Raw genomic sequence first — 21499 nt, 5'->3', positions numbered from 1 at the left:
TGCATTCCCTCTGCTTTTAGACTCTTTGGCCCGTTTCTGACACCTAGAGTGCAAACTTTGAAACTCACATTATAAAAACCTGCTTAACAGCGGGCCAACTTTCATTCTATTTCTATAATACCTCGCGGGCCGCTCCAAAAAAGGAAGCGGGCCGTAGTTTGGACACTCCTGGACTAAAGTAACATATGACATTGCAAAGACTGTTATTAGTGTAAAAATGTCTTTATTTTAAAACGTCTCCTGGCATTGCAGTGCTGTTCAGAGGCGATATGTTTAGTATTAATGAGCAAGAGCCGAAATCCTATCGTTCTCTGCCCACTCCTTCGCCGATCTAAAGCAGCATTATACTGGATCACCGGGGCACTTTTTTTTTTAATGAAAACCAGCTCACAGGGCCTTCATTCATACTAGAGACTACAACTAAACATTTTAAAATGAATGAAAAAACGATGGAATGAGACCTTTAACAAAGAACTAGGGTTGCAAGTAATTATCAATACAGATGGAAGTATCACAATATTAAGTTTTTTCAATAAAGTACTGATTTGAAACATAACCCCTGTATCATTATGTATTGTATTGTATCACCAAGTTCTTGTCAATACACAGCTATACCAATCACAGCAATATAGAAGTTCTCTAAATCAGAACATCAGGATTACACTGTCGTAAGCTCACCGTTGGCACTGGGTGTTGGCATGTTCTGGGGTGATGCAGGTCTGCTGGGGGTCTTTGGCTCTGTAGGGGCTGCTGGCACTGATGCGGGGGCTGGCACAGGGGAGGAAGCAGGAGAAACAGGAGCCGGAGATGGAGCAGGCTCAACAGGAACATTAGGAACAGGCTCTGCATACATTCAAGAGATGATCAAGACAGAAGAATGACTGAATTTGCAGACAAAAAGAGCCAGACATCATATCAGGTATTTGAACTCTTGAGGTCTGAAGCTCAGTGGAGGGTCTGGGTGTTTTAGATGTAAAGGAGAATCACAGTATGTGGGTATTGTTACCTGGCATGACTGCCTGTTTGAAGAGTTCCTCTCTGAGGTGAGGCAGGAAGCAGTCAATCCTCTCCCAGGTGATTTCCCACAGGTCAGAGTAGCCTGTGCGGGAGTCTGCACTGTGGAAGATGCCTGCAGTGTCCATCACAAGCAGCATGTTCTTCAGGGACTCGGGGATCGCCTCCAGCTGCACAGCAAAGAAAAGAACACGTTTAATAGGACAGTTCCAGGTCCAGTTGCACACACATACACTAACACAAGCAGCCAGGCTAACAATAACTGAATGATATATTAACCCTCCTGCTATCCTCAAATTCATTAACACCCTTTATTCTCTGGATCAGTATGATATCAGCAGTTTAAACCTCCAGAAAATGATTATAATTAAAGATGTTAGCATGTTATCAAAGTTTATTCGCCAGTTACTTTTTGTGTATTTGATTAATTATAAGTTCTGTCATTGTTATAATGTTATATTAGTATTATATAAGTATTGTAAGCACTGTGTCGTGAAGTTGGGGCCTAAAGTGATATTTCTTATGTTTTATGTATATAAAACAGCTTTAATAAAACAGACATTTTAATTGATACACTTGAAATATTTTATTGTCTTCATTAAATGTAAGAAAAGACAATAAATATGAAATCACAAAACTAACGTCAACCATTTTTTCAGAGACTTTAAACACTGAATGGGGTCAAATTGACCCCTAAGAAAATTGTAGGGTAATATGTGACCGGTTCCTAAAAAGTTGCTGTTTATGAAAACAATAAGCAATGCAGGCTGTGTTCGCAACCTTACCATATATAAGAGGATTAACATCCAACCAAAACTTTCTGACTGATGTAGTCTAAGTTTTCAGACTCATGATCACGTGCTCTGGTGATGTCGCTTGTGCATAAACTATCATGAAATCATTCAAAGGTGAACAACCCCGCATCAATAAAGCAGACAACTGTCCAGATACTTGTAGTTCCATGTCTAAAAGCCTGTAATTCCTCTAATATTACTCTAATACAGATTTAATAGCCCCGAACAAATCCTGAGACAGTGGCCGAGGTAAAAGGTCAAATTTAGTCTCAGCAGTGGCTCAGCAGTCAGAGCACCAGGCTACTGATGACGGATTAAGTTGTGGGATGTGGGTTTGATGCCGGGGCTCAGCAAGCTGCTACTTAGGCTGACTACTGATCCGGGCATGTGTGTTCACTAACGCTGTGTGTTTGTGCTCTCTAGTGTGCATCAGTGTTAATTTTGACACATTGATTTAATTCATTTAGTTTTAGTCTTCGTCTTTTGACTAAAATGTAAAATAGTTTTAGCCACATTTTACTCATTTCATTATTATTAGATTTAGTCTAGTTTTAGTCGACAAAAACTTAAAACAATATTTTAGTCGAGTAAGTAAATTTAATAATTTCATTTAAGTAAATATCCTAAAATATTTAGTTTATGTTATGTATTTTTATGTTTTTTCTATTTTAAGTGCAAGTTATTATTCTGATATTATGTATTGCTAACTTGTATTAACATTACATTTTGTTACATTTAAATTATGCTAAAAAATTAAATTAAATTATGCTAAAAAAAAGTGTTTTAAAGCAACTGAACTATAAGAAAACAAGACAAAATATTTATTTAGCTGGTATTTAGTATTAAGCAGGTATGTAAATATGGTTAGCTGTTGGTGTCCTTTCCAAAGACCAGCAATCTCCATGCATGTAGCTACACTTATATAAATAACCAGCACAACAAACTCTCTAGCTTTTAAAAACTTGAATCAAAAACTCCCTTAACACTGAAGGAAGAATTCTGCCTTCAGTGCTTTCTGCCACAAATAGTGAGTGTTAGGAAAAATACTGAACGTTTATCATCGCTTATATATTATACATTATTTATCATCATGTTCTTCCATGTTCTAGGTAATCTGTTACACACTTACATGTAAAGGGGCTTAACCTTTATTATGTCTTAGTTTTATTGGAGTAATTGTATGTAAAATGCAGTGAAGGCTGTATAAATTGTCTCACGGCTTGAGTTTAGCAGCCGTTTGTGGCCAATATAACCTGAACAGCTTAGCTAAAGATCACGCATTGCACAAATCCAGTTAAATAATGCTAAAAATAAATATGAGCTGGTTTTAGTTACACACACATAGCCTGCTTGTTTCAGCTTACCTGTTTCTAAATGTCTTGGTGGTGAGTTTTTTTGTCTGCTGATTTTTATTATGCATGTTTTGCGAGTTTTGTGTGTTATCCATCCAAGAACAGCTGAACTTTTCCCATAAATTGCTTTTCTTACAGTGAGAGGGAGTGTTGGCACTTCAGAGGGCACACAGCGCTGTTTTGATCAGGCATTAGGATGTCTTGTTGTGGCAGGTTTGAAACGTTAGGGTCATATATTCCGATCACTGGTCAAAAATAAAATGTATTACAAATAATTTTCCTATTCGGTAGTCTTCTCGTTTAGTTTTTATTTAATGACAAAAAGTTAAAATCAATTCTGTCACAGTTCTTGTTTTCAAATATTCATATTTATTCATTCTCCTCTCGTTTTCGTTATGAAAAATACATTGTCCGTGAACTATTTTGTGCTTAAAGCTGGAGGCCACTTTCCACCTGTGTTCCCAGCACTAGTATATTGAATATGGTTATCTTGATCTGTCTTGCTGGATTACAAATTGCCCAAGCAACACACTGTCTCTTCATTTACAGCACTGCACTGTGTGCTACAATGCTAAGTAGATCTGAGAATGTGACTGAATAGATTTCTTACCAAGAGGTCACTGGAGCCTGCATGCATGTACTTGTCCATGAAATCTAGGATAGTGAGCCAGAGAGCAGCAAATGTGGGTAGAGACAACAGGGGTGAAAGATGCTGGAGGAAGACCTGAGCAGGGAAAACAGACAAAACATTACCTAGATTTTTCAGTTCAAAAGTATATAAGTAGCAGTTCTTGATCATTACAGATACCCTTGACCACAGAATGTTCAGCTCTGGAAAAAAAAAATCAGAGACCACTTAAAAATAAAACTTTTTTTTTTATTTTATTTTGATACCGAAATTGAAAACCTCTGGAATATAATCAAGAGGAAAATGAATGATCACAAGCCATCAAACCAAGCTGAACTGCTTGTTTTTTTGCATCTGGAGTGGAATAAAGCTATCCAAAAGCAGTGTGTAAGACTGGTGGAGGAGAACATGCCAGATTCCATGAAAACTGTGATTAAAAACCAGGTTTTTTAATCACTAATCAGCTCTTCATCTTTTTTGTTATTTCAGCCATTTCTCATTTTCTACAAATAAATGCTCTAAATGACAATAATTTTATTTGGAATTTGGTAGAAATGTTGTAAGTAGTTTATAGAATAAAACCACAATGTTTATTTTACTCAAACATATACCTGATTCCGAAACTGAAGTGGTCTCTTATTTTTTCCAGAGTTGAATGTTTGCATAGATTGGTGAATATAAAACACAAAAATCAGACCTTGGAGAGCAGAGTGCAGGCTCTCATTCTGGTCTCCTCCATGCCTCCAACATCTGCTGGGCTGATGTTGTCTAGGAGTTTAGTCAGCAATGGGAACAGGACCTGTAACAGAGGGGGTTTAACTTTTGAGTCAGAAATTCCTGTATACGGTATTTAACTCATATAATGATCATCATGAGACAAATGGAGTCACTGACCTTGTTGAAGCAGGATTCCCACTCTATAGCATCCAGAGTTTGTAGGTCATGTACGAGTAGCGCCCTCTGGAGGTAGGTAAGAGCTTGCATGCGGACTTGTCGCCTAGCATCACAGCACAGCCAAGCCATACCTGCAGGAGTTACTCCAGTTATTTATCATGCTTGGCTCTACACAACATAATAGTATTTGTATGCCTCTGTGTAGTAGTATATATGTTATATAAGAGTTACCACGTTAACTGTGTTATCAAATCTTGATCAAAAAATATCCTCTGTTGTCAAAAATCTAAAAGTATTCACCAAAGCATTACCATATTGATGTTTGATTTGGTAGATTTGTTACATAATTAATGAAGTGCCCATATTACAGGCCTTGCAAGAGTGTAGGTCTGTATGACTGACCTTGGAGCAAAGGACACCAGCAGCTGGACCAGAGTGTTTGAGAGTCAGCTTCAATCTTCCTGCCGCCAGTCTCCAGATGGCGCTGTTCTTCTGCCCAGGAGCTGTAGATACTGGCTGCCCTCGTGTGCAGTGTGTGCATCAGATCCAACAACTGGAAAAGAAGAAGCACACATTACCTTAGCTTTACAGTACCCATTATATATATCTATATATCTATACATCTATGGTTTTGAATCAATGGGTAAGAGGGGTGAGACCGCACTTACATGAAATGAAACTTACATTATGAAAAATACAGTATGGTAAAAAAATACAGTATGGTAAAATACAATCTTCACAATCTTATGAAACAAAATATGAAAATTTAAATGATGCAAACTATTCAAATTATCACTTTGTAACGCCGTCTTCATATTTACAAAATGAGTTCCTAAGTGACATGTACTGAACATCCTAAGAGCATCGTTTGTTCATTTGACCTCATTTATAGAAAGTAGTTGTTCTGGATTAAAGTTGAAAAACAAGCTCCTTTTAAACCTGTATTTTTTGCTTCTACAGATCTGTTCTAACCATTTAACCATTCAAATGGTTTATATTGCATAGAACTAATTTGACATGATTTTTAAAACAAAATGTTAAAATATATGTTATGAAATGGTTGTGTTGTTCATGTTACATCAAGATTTTAGAATTATAATATTTATAGCCATGTCCCCACTATATATATATATATATATATATATATATATATATATATATATATATATATAAACATTTAAGAACTGCTCACTGAATTTATCTGATTGAATTTTAAACTTGGCATTAATAATTAAATGAATATCAATGGTCATACGTAAAAACACTGATTTTCAGGAGAACGAAGCTTCTTTTTTATTTTTCCTGAAGTAATTTTGGAGCATTTCTCTTTGTCCCTCTAATCAGCAAATTTTAAACCACTGCCGGATTCACATTCAAAATTCAAAATATAAAAGCAAAAATTAAGGTACAACTGAAAAATTAACATATTACTAAAAGAGAGGAAACAATAAAATAAATATATTTGCAAAAAATGTTGATCACAAGTAAAATCTTGTCTGATTCTTCACTTTTATAGACAATTTCTTCACAATTATATATAAAAACAAAAACTTACGACTACCACAATTGTTGCTGTTTAAGTTTTACTGAAACTCACTAATTAGCAAACATGTGCATTTATGTTTGCTTGCCTGCAATGTGTATGCTCAATAAAACAGAACACATACACAGTTTAGAAAGAAAGTTGTCTAAAATTGTGACGATCAGACCATTATTTCACACAGCCATGCCAAATTCATGGGATAGTAGTATGTAACTGAATTACAAAATGTTACCTCAGGGTATGGCTTGGAGAAAGCCTGCCTATGTGTAAGTTGTGAGGTGTTATCTAGTGAGTAAGGATAATCACTGGCCATGCTCATGGAAAGGCGAGGTGAATTACTGGATTTAGAGTGAGGCCTGAGAGTGGGTGATAGATTGCTCTTACTAAACTTGGAAAACCCCACCCATACACCTCACAGTTCAGTCCAGTGTTCTTTCACTTATGTGGAACATGGCAAAAGTCATGGGACACTATTCTAGTTTAAGGGGCATATACTTGTAATTTCTTGGGTTTATACATTGATGACTAATACTCCAAAGTTTTTGTTACCTTTTTCTTGCAATAGTATTAGCATTTGGCAAGCTTTTACTAACAATAAATAAATGCTAAAAAAAAAAAAATATATATATATATATATATATTTATTTATTATTATTATAATTATTATTTTTTATCCTCACTAATCTCAGGAACCCACTGAAATGCTTAAAGAGACCATCTGTACTAATTGTATTTTGTAATGCATTTGTGTGACGACCGAAAATGAAAAAAAAAAAAAAAAGACACAGACACACCCTCATCCCAAAAGAATCCCACCACCCTGCAAAGCTAAAGGCCCAGCGACAGGCATGAGGACAGACAGGTAGAGGTAAAAGGGAAAGGGCTGCGGTACTTACGTCCTGACTAACCTGTAAAGACACAGTGTGGTAGCTAGCTGGCACACCCTCGTCTTCCTCATCATCACTGTGCGAGCGTGACGGCCGCTGACTGGTGGTTTTGGTTCGGCGGGACACGCCCTCCTTCTCTCGAGGCTTCTTCCGCAGTCGGCTGGATTTGGAGTCATATTTGTGGCTCTTCTTTTTCTCGTGGGTACGGTAACCTATGAAAGCGAAAGAGAGGAAGCAAAACAGTGTGAGCAAATTCAAACAAACCTCTAAACCTTTGTAATGAACAAACCTACCTGCCCTTTCAATAATTTGAGGCTGGGGAACATCATCTTTTATCTTTCAACAGCAATACATTTCATTAATAGCATGGCAGTCTTGGAGGTACATCAACATATACTTTGCTTCCTGTGTGCAGAGGACAAAGAATACCTCTAGTGCTGCTCACTGCACTCTTTCCATTAGCCGTAGCACAGATTAAAACGAGGTGCTTTGATCAGGCCGCCCTCACAGCGAGGCTGCAAAGCCCTGTTGACAGCAGGTATCTGCAAAAGTGCATGGATCCCCCCCTGACCAATGAAAGGGCCACATCTAATGACAGAGCCAAAAAAGTGCTGAATGAGTCTTAGCTAAGCCCGCTGAAGATAGCTTGGATTGAGAGACTGAGGAATAAATGGAGTGAGGGCATACAAGTCATGCAGCTAGATCGCCCCGAGTTAAATGACTCACCCTTAGAACACAGCTTAAAGTACCCCACCAAAGAGTTTCCAGACATTGACACATCCAATTACACTGCTATGGAACTGAACTACACTAAGACTCCCTAATCCCACAGGAGTCAATCTGCACATATGAGGCTTTGGAGAGGAAAAAAAATGCCACACTGAAGGTTGGGTTGGAAATGAAACCAGAGGAAGCAGAATTATGATGTCAGTTCACCACACATTTTTAATTATTCTCCTGCTCTGTTCCCACTGAGATTTATTTTAAGTAAAGGTGCCGAACCCCCTGAAGCTACAGCTGTTTGAGTGGAATTCAATGTGGCAACGACGGCTGGGTTAAATAGCAGGCTTCAGGAAGTATTCTTTTTCATCTTTTCATCTTTTTCATCATGTAAAATTAATATTTTTACAGTCTAAAACAGTCTAAACATGCATGTGCTCAACTGCAAAAAATGATACACATAAAAGAGAGTACTGGTGATGTGTGAAAGGTGTATTATAAGCGTGACACGCAGCATGAATATCAGACAGCTGAAAGATACACTGACCTCCATTAAGACTGGCCTCCACAAACACTCGAATAGCTTTCACGCAAAGCTCGAAGTTCTCAGGGGTGACGTGTGCAGCGTCGCGGACAATAAAAGACAGAGACTCCACACACTTGATGAGGGACTTGGTGTCGTGCAGGCCCATATCCTGACCCAGAGTCAGACTGTATTGGTTGATTGGAGGTGGGGTCTGGGGTTTGGAGCCTGGAGCAACCGATGCTTTGTTGCCATCTAAATCATCTTTACCCACCTAGCAGAAAAAAAAAATGTGAAAAACACGCTTTGTGTTAAAAAATAAAAAATAAAAAATTAATTAACAAAAATAACTTTTAGATGCCCGTTTACTTTATTTTTGGTGATTTGCTCATGTTCAGATTTTACTCATCACTCATCAGCAAGAAAGCAAAGTGTAAAAGCACACACAGGAAACATTGTGAATGGATGATGATTGGACTATTTAAACTACATTATCAGGTGGTCAGAGAGGAATCCTGTTCACATTTACTACAATAAAAAGCCATTTTGATATAAAAATACTGTTAGAAATGAGGAAATTAAGAAGAAAAAAAGTAATTTTAAAGCAGAAAATACAAATTGTCTCATTTGGTCATTCTGGCAAAGGATGCATGTTGATGTCAGGTTTCAAACAGGCTCTAACAGTTCTATAAATAAATAAATAAATAAATTTGATGAAAAAAAATATTATAGTGGTATTCTAAGACTAAAAAGAGAATGGATCTACAGATTTATATAATCTGAAAACTAAAAAACAAAGCGTAATTGCACGATGCATCACAACGGAAAAAACGGACAATGTGCATTGTGGGAACATACGATTCCTTGTTCTGTTTAGTCATTGCAACTGCAAAACATTTTATAAACACCAGAGGTGGCAGGTCGCAATCCTGCTAGTGCAGGCCAAAGAACCAGTGGGCGTAAGCAAAGAGCGGTGGATGTGTCAGTAATTTCTGACTAAAGCCAAATCACACAAGTGCTTTTTTCTGCTATTAGGGTGGTGGGTGGACTATGTAACGGTGGTCGCTGCACAAGTTTAGGCTGAAAGGAACGACAAATTTCCAATAATGTAGCTGAGTGAAAAGTATAAACATTTATAAAAAACAGAATACTTTAGTAAATATACATACAAATCTATTTAAGTAGAATAATAAATTATATTTCCTTTGTTACCGTCCGCTTAAGTCAATTATACTTTCACTCTAGATTGCCTGAATGAACAAAAAGTTTGTTTACGCTTAGAACAGAACAGGGAGCATTTATACAAGGTTTATTTTTCATCAAGAAATAAAAAGAAGAAAAAGTCTTTTTTGTTGTTAAAAAAAATGTTAACTAAATATTGTGAGATAATCGAATCGTAAATCCAGAATTGTGAACCATGAATTGTTACACCCCCAGCAAACAGCAGTGATGAGTATGTGTTCTCTTACCACCAGCCAGCCCACATCCACATCTGTAGCAGACCTGGGTATTCTGGACTTGCCGTGTTCAGTGTAGACCTCAGAGTCTGACGTGTAGCCCCTGTCCAGAGTGACTTCACTCTGGTGGTACGAGCTAATCTCGCTGTCAGACTGAGCACCTGGAGGAGAACACAAGCATTTTCAACACGGTTATTTTCAAGTCACAGCGTACACACTCTAAACTACAGCTAAACTAAACTACAGCAACACAGTGTGTCCTAGTCTTTACCTGTGTCGCTGTCTGGGTTGGTGCTGGTGACCTGCAGGGCAGCAGGGGGCTTGACTCCGGCTCCGATGCACTCCAGCAGAGAGAACAGTGTGTACCAGTCATCAGTGCAGTGGATATTGGCAGCGTTGGTTTTTAGCAGCTCATGAAGACCGTAGGCCACTTCTCGACTGACTCTGGACAAAACGTGCGGCTTCATCATTAACAGCAGACGCAGAGAGAGCAGGACCTGCGTAAAAGAAAGAACAAATGAGCAGGGGTCCCAATACTTGTGTCCGTTTCATGTATGTGCACTTTTCATTACTGGGTGTGTATTTAGTGTTTTAAATGGATGTTTAAGTACAAAAAAAAAAAAAAAAAAAAAAATAAAAATAACTCCTATATGTATGGGACGGTATTTGAATAACAGTTATTTTTAATCTGTGGCTTCTGGTGCATTTTATCGAAGTTAAAAAATATTAAGCTAGATACTGTTTATCAGGAATCACGAATGTCTTTATTAACTGAAACATAATAGTTCTACCATAACACTCAGCCCCAATTTAACATGTTACAAAATGTATCACAATAATACACATAAAGGTAAGTGGTCAGTGTACATTTTTGACATAGGATTTTCCTGTTTCAGAATGAAATATTAGGAAACAGGAAACTACACATTATCCGATTTCTGATTTTACATATTAAATTGAAGAATAAAACAATAAAAAACACTCGTCTTTAACTGATGTGTCTTGTTTTGCTTTATATTTTGCTGGAAGTGCCCCAAAAGCAAAGTAACTCTTGCGAGAAATAACTCCTATCGCATGTTTTGTAATGGATTGGGTGAGGGTAAAAAGGAGTCTGTGAAAGATGGAGATTGGTCTGTAGACAAAAATTTCCAGAATGTTTCAGGTGCACTTTTCCACCATACATATAAATGCCACTCACCAAGCCACAACCATGTCTGAATAGCACTGCTATTACTTTTATCATAATTATTATACTATTACTGCTGTTATTGTTTTAAATGCAGCTGATACTCACATGTACAATTTAAATAGCCAAAATAAAAATTACAATGGGACTGTCCAGTGCTAGTCCTGTATAAATGCTAGCTAAACTGCCTAAAATAAACACCACTACATTGTAGAGGTGTAACGGTACAGAAAATTCACGATTTGGTTTACACCTCGGAATAAAGAGACTGGGCATTCTGTATAGTTTTATTAACATCATAATAACAATGGAACTTCATTATAACCATGTTTTGTTTTTTTGGGATGGAGTGTTGTAACGGGGCTCGAGCACATTTATTAAATGCTTAAAACCAGGGTTCTCTCCTACTGCCCTCATGAGAGGCTCTATCTTTTGAATCATGTTGGAACAAAAACAATGAGCCTGATTGTGGCGCTTTATTAAGAACAAAAACAACAGCATAACTTTTACTAATGCTTAAACTACACATATTTTTTCCTAAACATATTACTGGATCCATAAATTGCACCTGAAATATTCTGGAAAGTTTGCCCACAGACAAATCTCCATCTTTTCAGTCACTCTTTAACCCTCCCAAAATAAACCAACCATTACAAAAATTGCAGTAAGAAATTGGAGGTGCTTCACTTTTGGGGCATTTCCAGCAAAATAAAAGCAAAACAGGACAAATACAAATATGTAAAATCAGAAATCGTATAAACAGGTGGTTCCAAATTTGTTGATCATAAGTGCAATATAATTAGTAATAAGTAATATCTGTACTCTGCCTTTGTATTTATACCTGTGAGCTGATGTCCTCTCTGCGCAGCAAGCGTATAGCGAGTCTCAGGAGTCCCACTACAGCTCTCTCCACCAGGAAGCAGCTCTCATTAGCATGCACACACAGGTGATACAGATGATCACGCACAGTCTGCCACACGCATGACACTCGGTCTCTGTAAACACACAGACATCATTACCCACAAGACAAAATTCTAGAAGAAGCCTCTCTCTCTCTCTCTAGATCCTCTGTCTCTTCAGATAATCCTACAGAGCCACTGTACCTGTTCTCCAGAACAATCCGGAGCAGCATTTCCAGACAGAATGCAGCATCTTCCTCATCATAGGTCTCTTCATCAGGAGTCACTGATATCAGAGCCTGGAACAGACAAGCAAATAACAGAGAAATGAACAGAACATCTTTAACCCCCCCAAAAAAGCCCATAGTGATGTGGGTACAGAATGAAGGTGTGCTGGTTTAGTGATATCAGATACAATTGGCTTCAGCTTGATCACTTAAACCTGCTGACAGTGATATATACCGCTTTGGCTTCAGTGATAATTTTGCTTTGGAATAATTCCTAAATTTCTATAAGCTTAACAAGGAATGATGTATCGGAATTAAAGTATTAGGTAACACTTTACTTGGATGGTCCACTTTATGGCCCTGTTGATGCTCAACTGACATTCAACTAACACTGAATTGAATGTCCATTAAATGTAAGTTAATCCTATGTTGAATGTAAATTATTCAAAATAAGAACCTAAACCTATACCTAACCCTAACCTTAACCCTTAATCAACCCTAAAATCTAACCCTACACCTAACCCTAACCTTAACCCTTAATCAACTCTAAAATCTAACCCTACACCTAACCCTAACCTTAACCTAATCTTAAAACCAAACCCTACACCTCACCCTAACCTTAACCTAATCTTAAAGTCTAACCCTACACCTCACCCTAACCCTAACCTTAACCTAATCTTAAAATCTAACCCTAAACCCAATCCTAAAATATTAAGATAAGCGTTTGGATTAGAGTTGAATGTAGGGTTATACTCAATAGAGAATCATTTACTTTCACCTTTCAGTTCAGTTACATTTAATAGACATGTAGTTGAATATTAGTTGAGTGCCAACAAGGCCATCAAGTGGACCATCCAAGTAAAGTGTTACCAAGTATTAAACTCATAAAAAATATATATTAAAAGTAAAAGTTGAATAGGAGAAAAAATAATACTCTAGCAGATACAAATACAGCATTTTACTACATAAGTACAGTAGTGAAGTAGTTCTACGGTGTTACTATACATCTCTGCTCTGGGCTCTTATGGGTAAATTAAAGCTTATATTTCTCAAATGAGCATAAACAAATCATACTTTAGTAGTTGCTAAAAATACAAAATGGCGTTCGACTGAGGACTAGGTGAAAAGGTCTCACCTTCATGAGCTCCTGTAGAGACTCCAGCTGTAGAAACTTACTCTCTGTGATCAGTTTCTCAGGGTCACATTGCTGTTAGAAACAAACAAACAAAAAAGTTAGGTATCCAGCCAAACTGACAACAGTGAATTATGACAGAATTACTCTACACTAATTTGCCGAATGCTAAGAGACATGGGGATAAGAGACAATTCAAGTCAAGTAGTTTTATTTTCCATACTGAATATCGTCACAGTCCAATGAAAAACACTTATCTCCATTTTTGTTGATTTTTAGTTTACTACATAATTTAAACATACAAACTGCCCCTTACACTGTGCCAAAATTTCATGATGAACAGACCAATAGAAAATCTTCAAAATAACATGAAATAAACTCTTTTTACACTGACATTTGTAAAGTTATAAGGTTTCTTTCTCTTTAATGTGAAGTTGCTGTTTTGGAGATTGTCCCATTACTTTTTTTTGTGTCCCATGGAAGCTAAAGAACACTGCACCGTGTGTATGGACAACTCAAGCCAGGTGCCGTTGGTCACAAATATTTTAAACACTGCATTGTCCACTGTTAGTGATAATGAGTTCCAGATATACATCATACAATACATCGTAGGCATTATCAATTATAAGATAACACCTCACAACATATATAGTTGTGGGCATTCCCTAGGTCAACATACATACTGCTATCTGCTGACATTTAGTATATCAGTGTATTTAAAATCATGGTAAAGACACAAAGTAAAATAATTAAAAGGTCTATAAATACCTTAATACAAAGAATGGCAGCTTGTTTAGCCTCCTGGTTTTCAGTGGATGGTCCCCTCAGTCCAGACTGCTCTGCTCCTCCACTCAGTGTCAACCAGTTAACAAAGCTCAACACAGCTGATTCTCCCCTGAAAATACATTATTTTGTAAGTATATTGTGCCTCAACTTTCCCTATATATACTTCCCTAATAAAACGGATATAAAATATATCCTTTATAATTGTTTGTACCTGTTTGATGGTGTTTCCTCACGTTGCAAAGAAATCTTTCCGTTAGGTTCCACAAAATCCTCAACCTTCAAAGAATCAGAGAGGATTATCATTATTTTCTACTCAACAATAAACTTAACCGAATCCTATGTACAATAATATTTTTGGGCAGTAGGTGGCAGTGTAACACATTTTATTTGTAAACATTCTATTTCTCCTTCCTGTATATATATATATATATATATATATATATATATATATATATATATATATATGAAAATTAAATCTATACAGAAACAGGAGTCTGCACCTCCTCAGGTGTGATGAACTCATCAGAATCATGAGTGCTGTTCTCTCACCTCCACCATAGGCTTGGGCAGGAGCTCAGCCCTGAAGAGCTGCAGCATAGCATCCATGATGTTCTTCCAGCCCTCTCGCAGTATGTCACCGTGACGGTGGGCAAGGTTAAAGACTGTCTTTGCTGCTACTTGAGCCTTCCAATTGCTGCCAAACACTGTGGGCAGGTTCTCTACAGACTGAGCACAAAAAAAAACACATTCTGTCATCAACACAGCAGGGCTGATTTCACAATGAGGTCACTCTGAAATCAGCCAGATCTCACCATGTAGAAACCAGTCATTAGAACTAGAGAGTGCAGTTCCTGCAGAAACTGTGAGTGTAAATGCAGCTTAGGCCCAAAATATCCAGCCTGTGCAAGTTCTCTCTTAGCCTGACCCAGCCTGTCTCATAAACTATCATTATGAAGCAAAGCCTGATATAAGCCAGACATTTTTAAATAATTAAAGCATTAAAACTGACCTTTTAACCATAATTGTACAGTTGTAGGTTCCTGTACCTTCTGATTTTTGCCCCCAAAGGTTTCTATCGTCTTGCCTGGTGGTCACATCCACACCCCCGAGTAGTTAGATGTGAAGTTAAGCTTTTCATTTTAACTGCTTGGGCCAGGTCTCCATACTTTGCTATATTGTGACTATAACACCATAGCTTTAATTTAGCTAAATTAGCTAAAAATATTGCATTAAATCGTAGGCCTACGCCACAGATCAGTTTCTTGAGCCTGATCCTACAGAACCCAAAGAAAGTGGTGGAAAATCTCAGCTTGACACAATCTAAGTTCTGGCAGGGTATTAGATTGGTCAAAAATTCTAAACTTTAATTGTAACTCAACAGTGTATTGGTAGACAAGGTGTGGCTAGTACTTTGCTAAGGTGGTTGTTATGTTTTATGCTAATGCTTCTGTCTAAATAACAGATTCCAAATATGTTTGTCTAATAGAGCCATGTCCAGAAACTTGTATCATCATGTTACAAAAACCTTAAATCAGATCATTTTTATACACTACAACTACATAATTGCTTCTTTAACTGTGCCAAGTTAGTGTTTGTATCTTAAAATATGTAAATTGTAAAGAAGTTGCATAAGAGAATTTGGTGTAGAAAATTCCAGAAACACTTCAATGCTTTCCTAAATAAAATATTTTGGCTACATTAGTTAGTTTAGGATGTTTATAGGATGAATACTATTGAATTAATCAAAAGTTGTACACAAGCACACTAATACATCACTCCTGATCGGAAACAGAGTTGGAACGGAGTCAATATCTTAAAAGCTATTTATTTTTTATATGTTTATATATACAGCTCTTTGCAGAAAATGAGAAATGGCTGAAATTACAAAAAAGATGCAGAACTTTCAGACCTCAAATAATGCAAAGAAAACAAGTTCATATTTCATAACGTTTAAGAGTTCAGGAATCAATATTTGGTGGAATAACCCTGGTTTTTAATCACAGTTTTCATGCATCGTGGCATGTTCTCCTCTCCACCAGTCTTACGTGCTGCTTTTGGATAACTTTATGCCACTCCTGGTGCAAAAAGAGGTTTTTAATTTGGTAAAATCAAAGAAACTCACCACATTTAAGTGGTCTCCTATTTCTTTCCAGAGCTGTTTTTTATATTTTATCCAGCTACAGTTAACCGTAAAAAAAAAGTGCATGATTAATAAAAAAAAGAACTTGACTTAAAAACAACAATAGTTCACAGATTGCACCAGTCTTACCTCACTGCTAAGGGTGGTGAACTTGCAGAGTGAGATGATTAAATTATCAAACACGTCACTGAAGCCGTAGTGTGCCGAAATCAAGGCACATTTCCTGGAATGGGTAAAAATAAATAAATAAATAAAATAAATATTACTGTTGTAAAAAAATAATACTGTTCATTCACTGTGACGAAAAACACCTGGTGTGTGTGATAAACCAACTGATAATCATGTGCTCTTCAGTTTGGAAATTCATTCATGATTAATGATTCTTCAAATACATTTCCTCCTGAACTCAAGATCGTGTCTCTCACCTGAAGCCTGCAATGGCTTTCTGAATGATGGTGTCGTCCAGGCTCTTGTCGAACACATAGGAAAGGGCAGCGATGGTCGGTCCCCAGGTCATGGAGAACAGATCGTGGTCATAGCTGCCTGCAGGCACGTGAAGGAAGAAGCCTTCAGGAGTGGCTCCTCTGTGCAGCAGGACGCTCCACACGTAGTTCTCCTTTACTAGACCTGTCTGTTCATCAGGCATGACGATCTCTTCGTTCCTGCAGGATAACCATAAACAATTTTATTAGCAAAATAAAGTCTGAAACATGGCAACCAAAATTACAAATGCATTCTTGCTGTTCAGTCAAATAAGTGAAAATACTGAATCATTTATCCAATCATTTTTTTCTAATATAGACATTTTTTATATCAGCGAGATGCTGTACATACAGCCTGTAGGGAGTGCGTCAGGCAACAGGCAAACTTAGCATTTAGCAAAAGACTGGCTAACTTTATCTGTGCAAATTTCCCTCAAAGTAGCACTACTGACATAAATTCATGATTGGATTAGCAGTGCTCAAGTAAATTCATGCCTAGATTTGCACTGCTGAGATGAAGATATGATTAGAATAGCACTGCTGAGATAATATATTCTTCTTTGTTGCTATGTCTACGGGATTAGTTCAATTAATTCAAGTGCTGAATGGTTAACAAACACTTTTTAAATAGTTTAATAAGCATTTAGACACTTTCATTAATGCAACAGAGTAAAAAATAGGAAAAATCAGTGTTTGATATTCGGCAAATTGCTTTAGTTTGTTCATGTTAATTTTAGTGCGTCCTTAATTAAAACAGTTTTAAAGATTAAAGATTAAGCCTTACTTGATGGCATTGTAGATATCTTCCAGCATGTCCTGATCAAAGTCTTTTCCACCGTTCACACCTTTCAGATTCTTCCTGAATTGCTAGAAAAATAAAAGAAAATAGATTTAAAAAAAGGAAGAAATAGATTTAAAAGCCTTCATTCCAACCAATTACAGCAACATCAACCCTACTATCGCCTTTCAAATCCAATAATGGGCCTTGGGTTTACTGCTGCTGGTGTCCCTCAAGTGTTGGTGTTGGGCTGACTGGTCTAAGGCCAAACTCAGCTCAAATAAACAGGCGCATATCCGCTGCTGAGTGATGGCATTAGGCCACTGTTTTACTGCATGCCTTCTTAATGGCAGGTAAAGCAAGATCCCTGGGGAGAGGGATGAACAGAAAGAGAAATAAACAAAAGAATAAACAAAGGGGCGGAATGAGGAGGGGGGGGGGGGGGGGGTCCAGCTGGGGCTAAGGTTTTCATATCAGAGGCCTGGTCCAGACATTCACTATAGCTAGCTGCCTTAGAGACGAGACAGCTGGACTCACACTGTCAGCCAAACAGCACCGTGACCTCTCAGCTTCAAGAGCTCCACTTTCACTCTGAACTCACTTCTTCCACTTATCCCTAAAGCATGCAGCGTGAATATCTTAGGATTGGGTTCCAAGAGGTCTTGATGCGCCTCTACAGACCTTTGTGGGTGGGTTTTTTTTTTTTTTCCATACTCTCCGGAATGATCGTGGTGCTAAAATATACTGTAAACACATCTGGATGAAGCGCAAACTTCCTGACAACATATGTATTCGGGGATCTAAAACTGGAAACGTGTAAATGTGTATGTGTGTATATAGACTAACCCCTTCCTCTGGAGCGATGACAGCCCTGACTGATGAACAGGCAGGACAGAACGACCTCATGCAGCACTTAATGGAGCTACCAGTTGTTTACGTGGAGACATGGATGCATAACAAATTCATCTTCAACATTAGACCCTATGCAGAGCTCGGCCATTTATGCACTCTGCTATAATAGCCTATATGTGTTCCGTGATTGTTGACAGTGGCTGCTTTAAGAAATGTGTGAATCACTGTGGTGCATATGAGCTAAAGACTATAAGTCAGTGCTGACTCCGGCATGTATACGTGCAGCGTGTGTACGCACTCACCTCTATGGTCATGGGGATGTTCTGCTTGCGGACGTTGTGGTTGTGTTGATCCGTGTTTAACATAATGACAGCGTAGGCTAGGGCAAAGCCAGCATCATTCGTCAAAAAGGGATTTCCATTCACTTTCTGGTCACAGAAAAAAAAGACAGAGAAAAGAATAAGCACAAGAAAATCGAGCAAGATCTTAGAATTAAAACAAATATTTTGTATAGAACATTTTCTGAAATAAAAGAAATATACAGTCTAGTCAGAATATTATCACCACCTTATTGTTTCAACATTCATTTTCAGTCTGAAAAAAAATAAGAGACCTCTTAAAAAGGATGAGTTTCTTTAAAAAGCTCTGGAATATAATCAAGAGGAAGGTGGATGATTACAAGCCACCAAACCAAGCTGAACTGTTTGAATTTTTGCACCAGGAATGGCATAAAAGTTATCCAAAAGCAGTGTGAAAGACTGGTGGAGGAGAATATGCCAAGAGGTACGAAAACTGTTAATCTGGGTTATTCCACCAAATATTGATTTCTGAACTTTATCAATATGAATGCTTTCTTTACATTTTTGAGGTCTGAAATCTCCACATGACATGTTTTTATTTGGAATCTAGGAGAAGGAGTGCCGTAGTTTATATAATAAAACAACAATGTTCATTTTACTCAATCATATACCTATAAATAGCAAAATCAGAGAAACTGATTCAGAAACTGAAGTGGTCTCTTAATTTTGTCCAGAGTTGTAGGAGCACTTTAAGGTTCTACTGTTACAGACCGTAGTCCATCTGTTTGTCTTCATTTTTTTGTATTATTTGTTTGGTAGGTCATTCTCAGCACTGCACTGATACGGACATGGTGGTAAAATATTAGTGGTGTGTTGCACCAGATTGAGTTGAACAGTAGACACTGCAGTGTCTTGTAATCACTGATGAAGGACTAGAGGATGACCAACACAAACTGTAGCGACAAACTTATCACAATACAATAAAATTGTTATAATGCCCACCTCTAAATCCAACTCAACATTTGCTAAAATGAAGAGAAAATGGACAGCTGGACGGAGCAGTGCCAATTTTGCTCCCTCTGAGCGCTGGTTGCTTCATGACAAAGCTACATGAGCGGGGGTTCAAACCTGCGACCTCCTGCTCATAGTGGCAGCGCTTTAGACCGCTTGACCACTCAGCGCCAATCACTTTTTTTATTTTTTATTGTGTGAATAGATTCAGAGTTGACACAGTGTTCAAAAACTCCAAAAGCACTGCTGATCCAATAATCAAACCAGCACAACCCACACTAACACCACCACCACCACATCCACCACCAAAATAGTTCCTGACTCGATTAGTCTTGTTGGGTTCCGCGTATTAAAAGACAGAATTAAAGTTGGTTAATAAAGTAAATAGAAAAACTGCAGAAGCACCAGTCCATAAACAAAGAATGACAAAGTGCTCCTTTATGGTTAATGGAACAAAAAAGAAAATGGACAATAAATGTAGCAGGCACAAGGAGGTGGTCATTACACTCTGACTGCACTGTGTAGGTCTGAAATGTGCTTGCTCTGTAAATGTCAGACAGTGAATCCATTCTCATAGCGATAAACTGTGGCAACGGGGAAGGGCACAACCTTGTTCATCTATTTTGTATGATGATGATATGAGCTCATTTGCAGGGACCGAGGGCTGAGACTAAGAAAAGACATTACTACAAATACTTTCCAGGCCACAGAGATAGAGAGTGCCCTTTCTTATTTAAGAAGCACATTCTGAATGGTCTCCTCCTCTGAATGCTACAGCCTAGCCTCTGCTGCCTGATGCTTGTGTCATGCTTCCCAATTCAACATTTTCCTCTTCCACGATTACCTGCATGACTAATGGACCTGTCCATAATCCCTATTGGGTTGCTGCTGTTCCACAGTCACTAATTATCTGATGATGGGGCCAGTTGGTGGCTGGGATTGCCTTAGCGTGTGGTAATGGAAGAAGTGTGTGTGGGGGGTGTGTGGGTCCCAATAATTGTGAGAGTGAGTGAGATAGCAGCTAACCTACAACCTATTTACAGTATGCATGTGTGTGTGGGTAGAGTGTGGGTCTACTCAAGTGTACCCGTGTGTCGCTGCCAAAATGAATGAATGTGTGTGTGTGTGTGTGTGTGTGTGTGGCAGCTGACTCACATGCCAGTTGTCAGTGAAGGTTTCCAAAAGCCTCTGAATGACCGGCGCTTCACCAGGAAGACGGAAAGCCTCCAGATACAGACGCAGAGCCTCATCTATGCGCAGCCCCTGAAAGGTGAATGTGCTGAAAGTGGGAAGAAAAAGAAAAAGCAAAGAAATGAATCAATGGCATGATTAGATTAATACAACTCTGAAAAAAATTAAGCAACCACTTAGTTTCTAAATCAGTTTCTCTGATTGTGCTGTTTATAGGTATATGTTTGAGTAAAATAAACATTGTTTGTTTTATTCTGTAAACTACGGACAACATTTCTCACAAAATTCAAATCAAAATACTGTAATTTAGAGCATTTATTTGCAGGAAATGAGAAATGGTAACAAAAAATTAACAAAAAAGATGCAGAGCTTTCAAACATCAAATAATTAAAAAAAAAAAACACATTCATATTATAAAGTTTTAAGAGTTTAAAAGTTCAGAAATTAATATTTGGTGGAATAACCCTGTTTTTTAATCACAGTTTTTATGCATCTTGGCATGTTCTCCACCAGTCTTACACACTGCTTTTGGATAACTTTATTCATGCCACTCCTGGTGCAAAAATTCAAGCAGTTCAGCTTGGTTTGATGACTTTTGATTATCCACCTTCCACTTTATTGAATTCCAGAGGTTTTTAATTTGGTCAAATAAAAAAATAAAAAGTAGTCTCTTATTTTTTTCCAGAGCTGTATATTTTATATAA

At 37.7% G+C, this 21499-nt stretch overlaps 1 protein-coding gene across 4 annotated transcripts in view; it reads right to left on the bottom strand.

Annotated features, from left to right (window-relative positions):
• gbf1 (golgi brefeldin A resistant guanine nucleotide exchange factor 1) overlaps positions 1-21499 on the bottom strand; it is a 99384-nt gene that overhangs the window by 3101 nt on the left and 74784 nt on the right. For 3 of the 4 annotated variants that reach the window (XM_022684820.2, XM_007240351.4, XM_007240353.4), the window contains 21 exons: positions 20760-20883; positions 18597-18722; positions 17449-17531; positions 16608-16844; positions 16312-16405; positions 14592-14768; positions 14254-14318; positions 14025-14151; positions 13260-13331; positions 12102-12196; positions 11840-11993; positions 10084-10309; positions 9825-9973; positions 8380-8629; positions 7122-7324; positions 5085-5235; positions 4683-4813; positions 4486-4587; positions 3771-3884; positions 1007-1184; positions 679-843 (listed from right to left, as the gene is read on the bottom strand). In XM_022684820.2, coding sequence (XP_022540541.2) covers positions 679-843; positions 1007-1184; positions 3771-3884; positions 4486-4587; positions 4683-4813; positions 5085-5235; positions 7122-7324; positions 8380-8629; positions 9825-9973; positions 10084-10309; positions 11840-11993; positions 12102-12196; positions 13260-13331; positions 14025-14151; positions 14254-14318; positions 14592-14768; positions 16312-16405; positions 16608-16844; positions 17449-17531; positions 18597-18722; positions 20760-20883 — 3023 coding nt within the window. The remainder of the gene's footprint in view (positions 1-678; positions 844-1006; positions 1185-3770; positions 3885-4485; positions 4588-4682; positions 4814-5084; positions 5236-7121; positions 7325-8379; positions 8630-9824; positions 9974-10083; positions 10310-11839; positions 11994-12101; positions 12197-13259; positions 13332-14024; positions 14152-14253; positions 14319-14591; positions 14769-16311; positions 16406-16607; positions 16845-17448; positions 17532-18596; positions 18723-20759; positions 20884-21499) is intronic. The other variant, XM_022684821.2, reaches the window with a different exon arrangement.

Source organism: Astyanax mexicanus, chromosome 7 (genome assembly GCF_023375975.1).
Source record: "Astyanax mexicanus isolate ESR-SI-001 chromosome 7, AstMex3_surface, whole genome shotgun sequence".
Classification (NCBI taxonomy): Eukaryota; Metazoa; Chordata; class Actinopteri; order Characiformes; family Acestrorhamphidae; genus Astyanax; species Astyanax mexicanus.
This window is presented reverse-complemented; position numbering and strand designations above follow the sequence as displayed.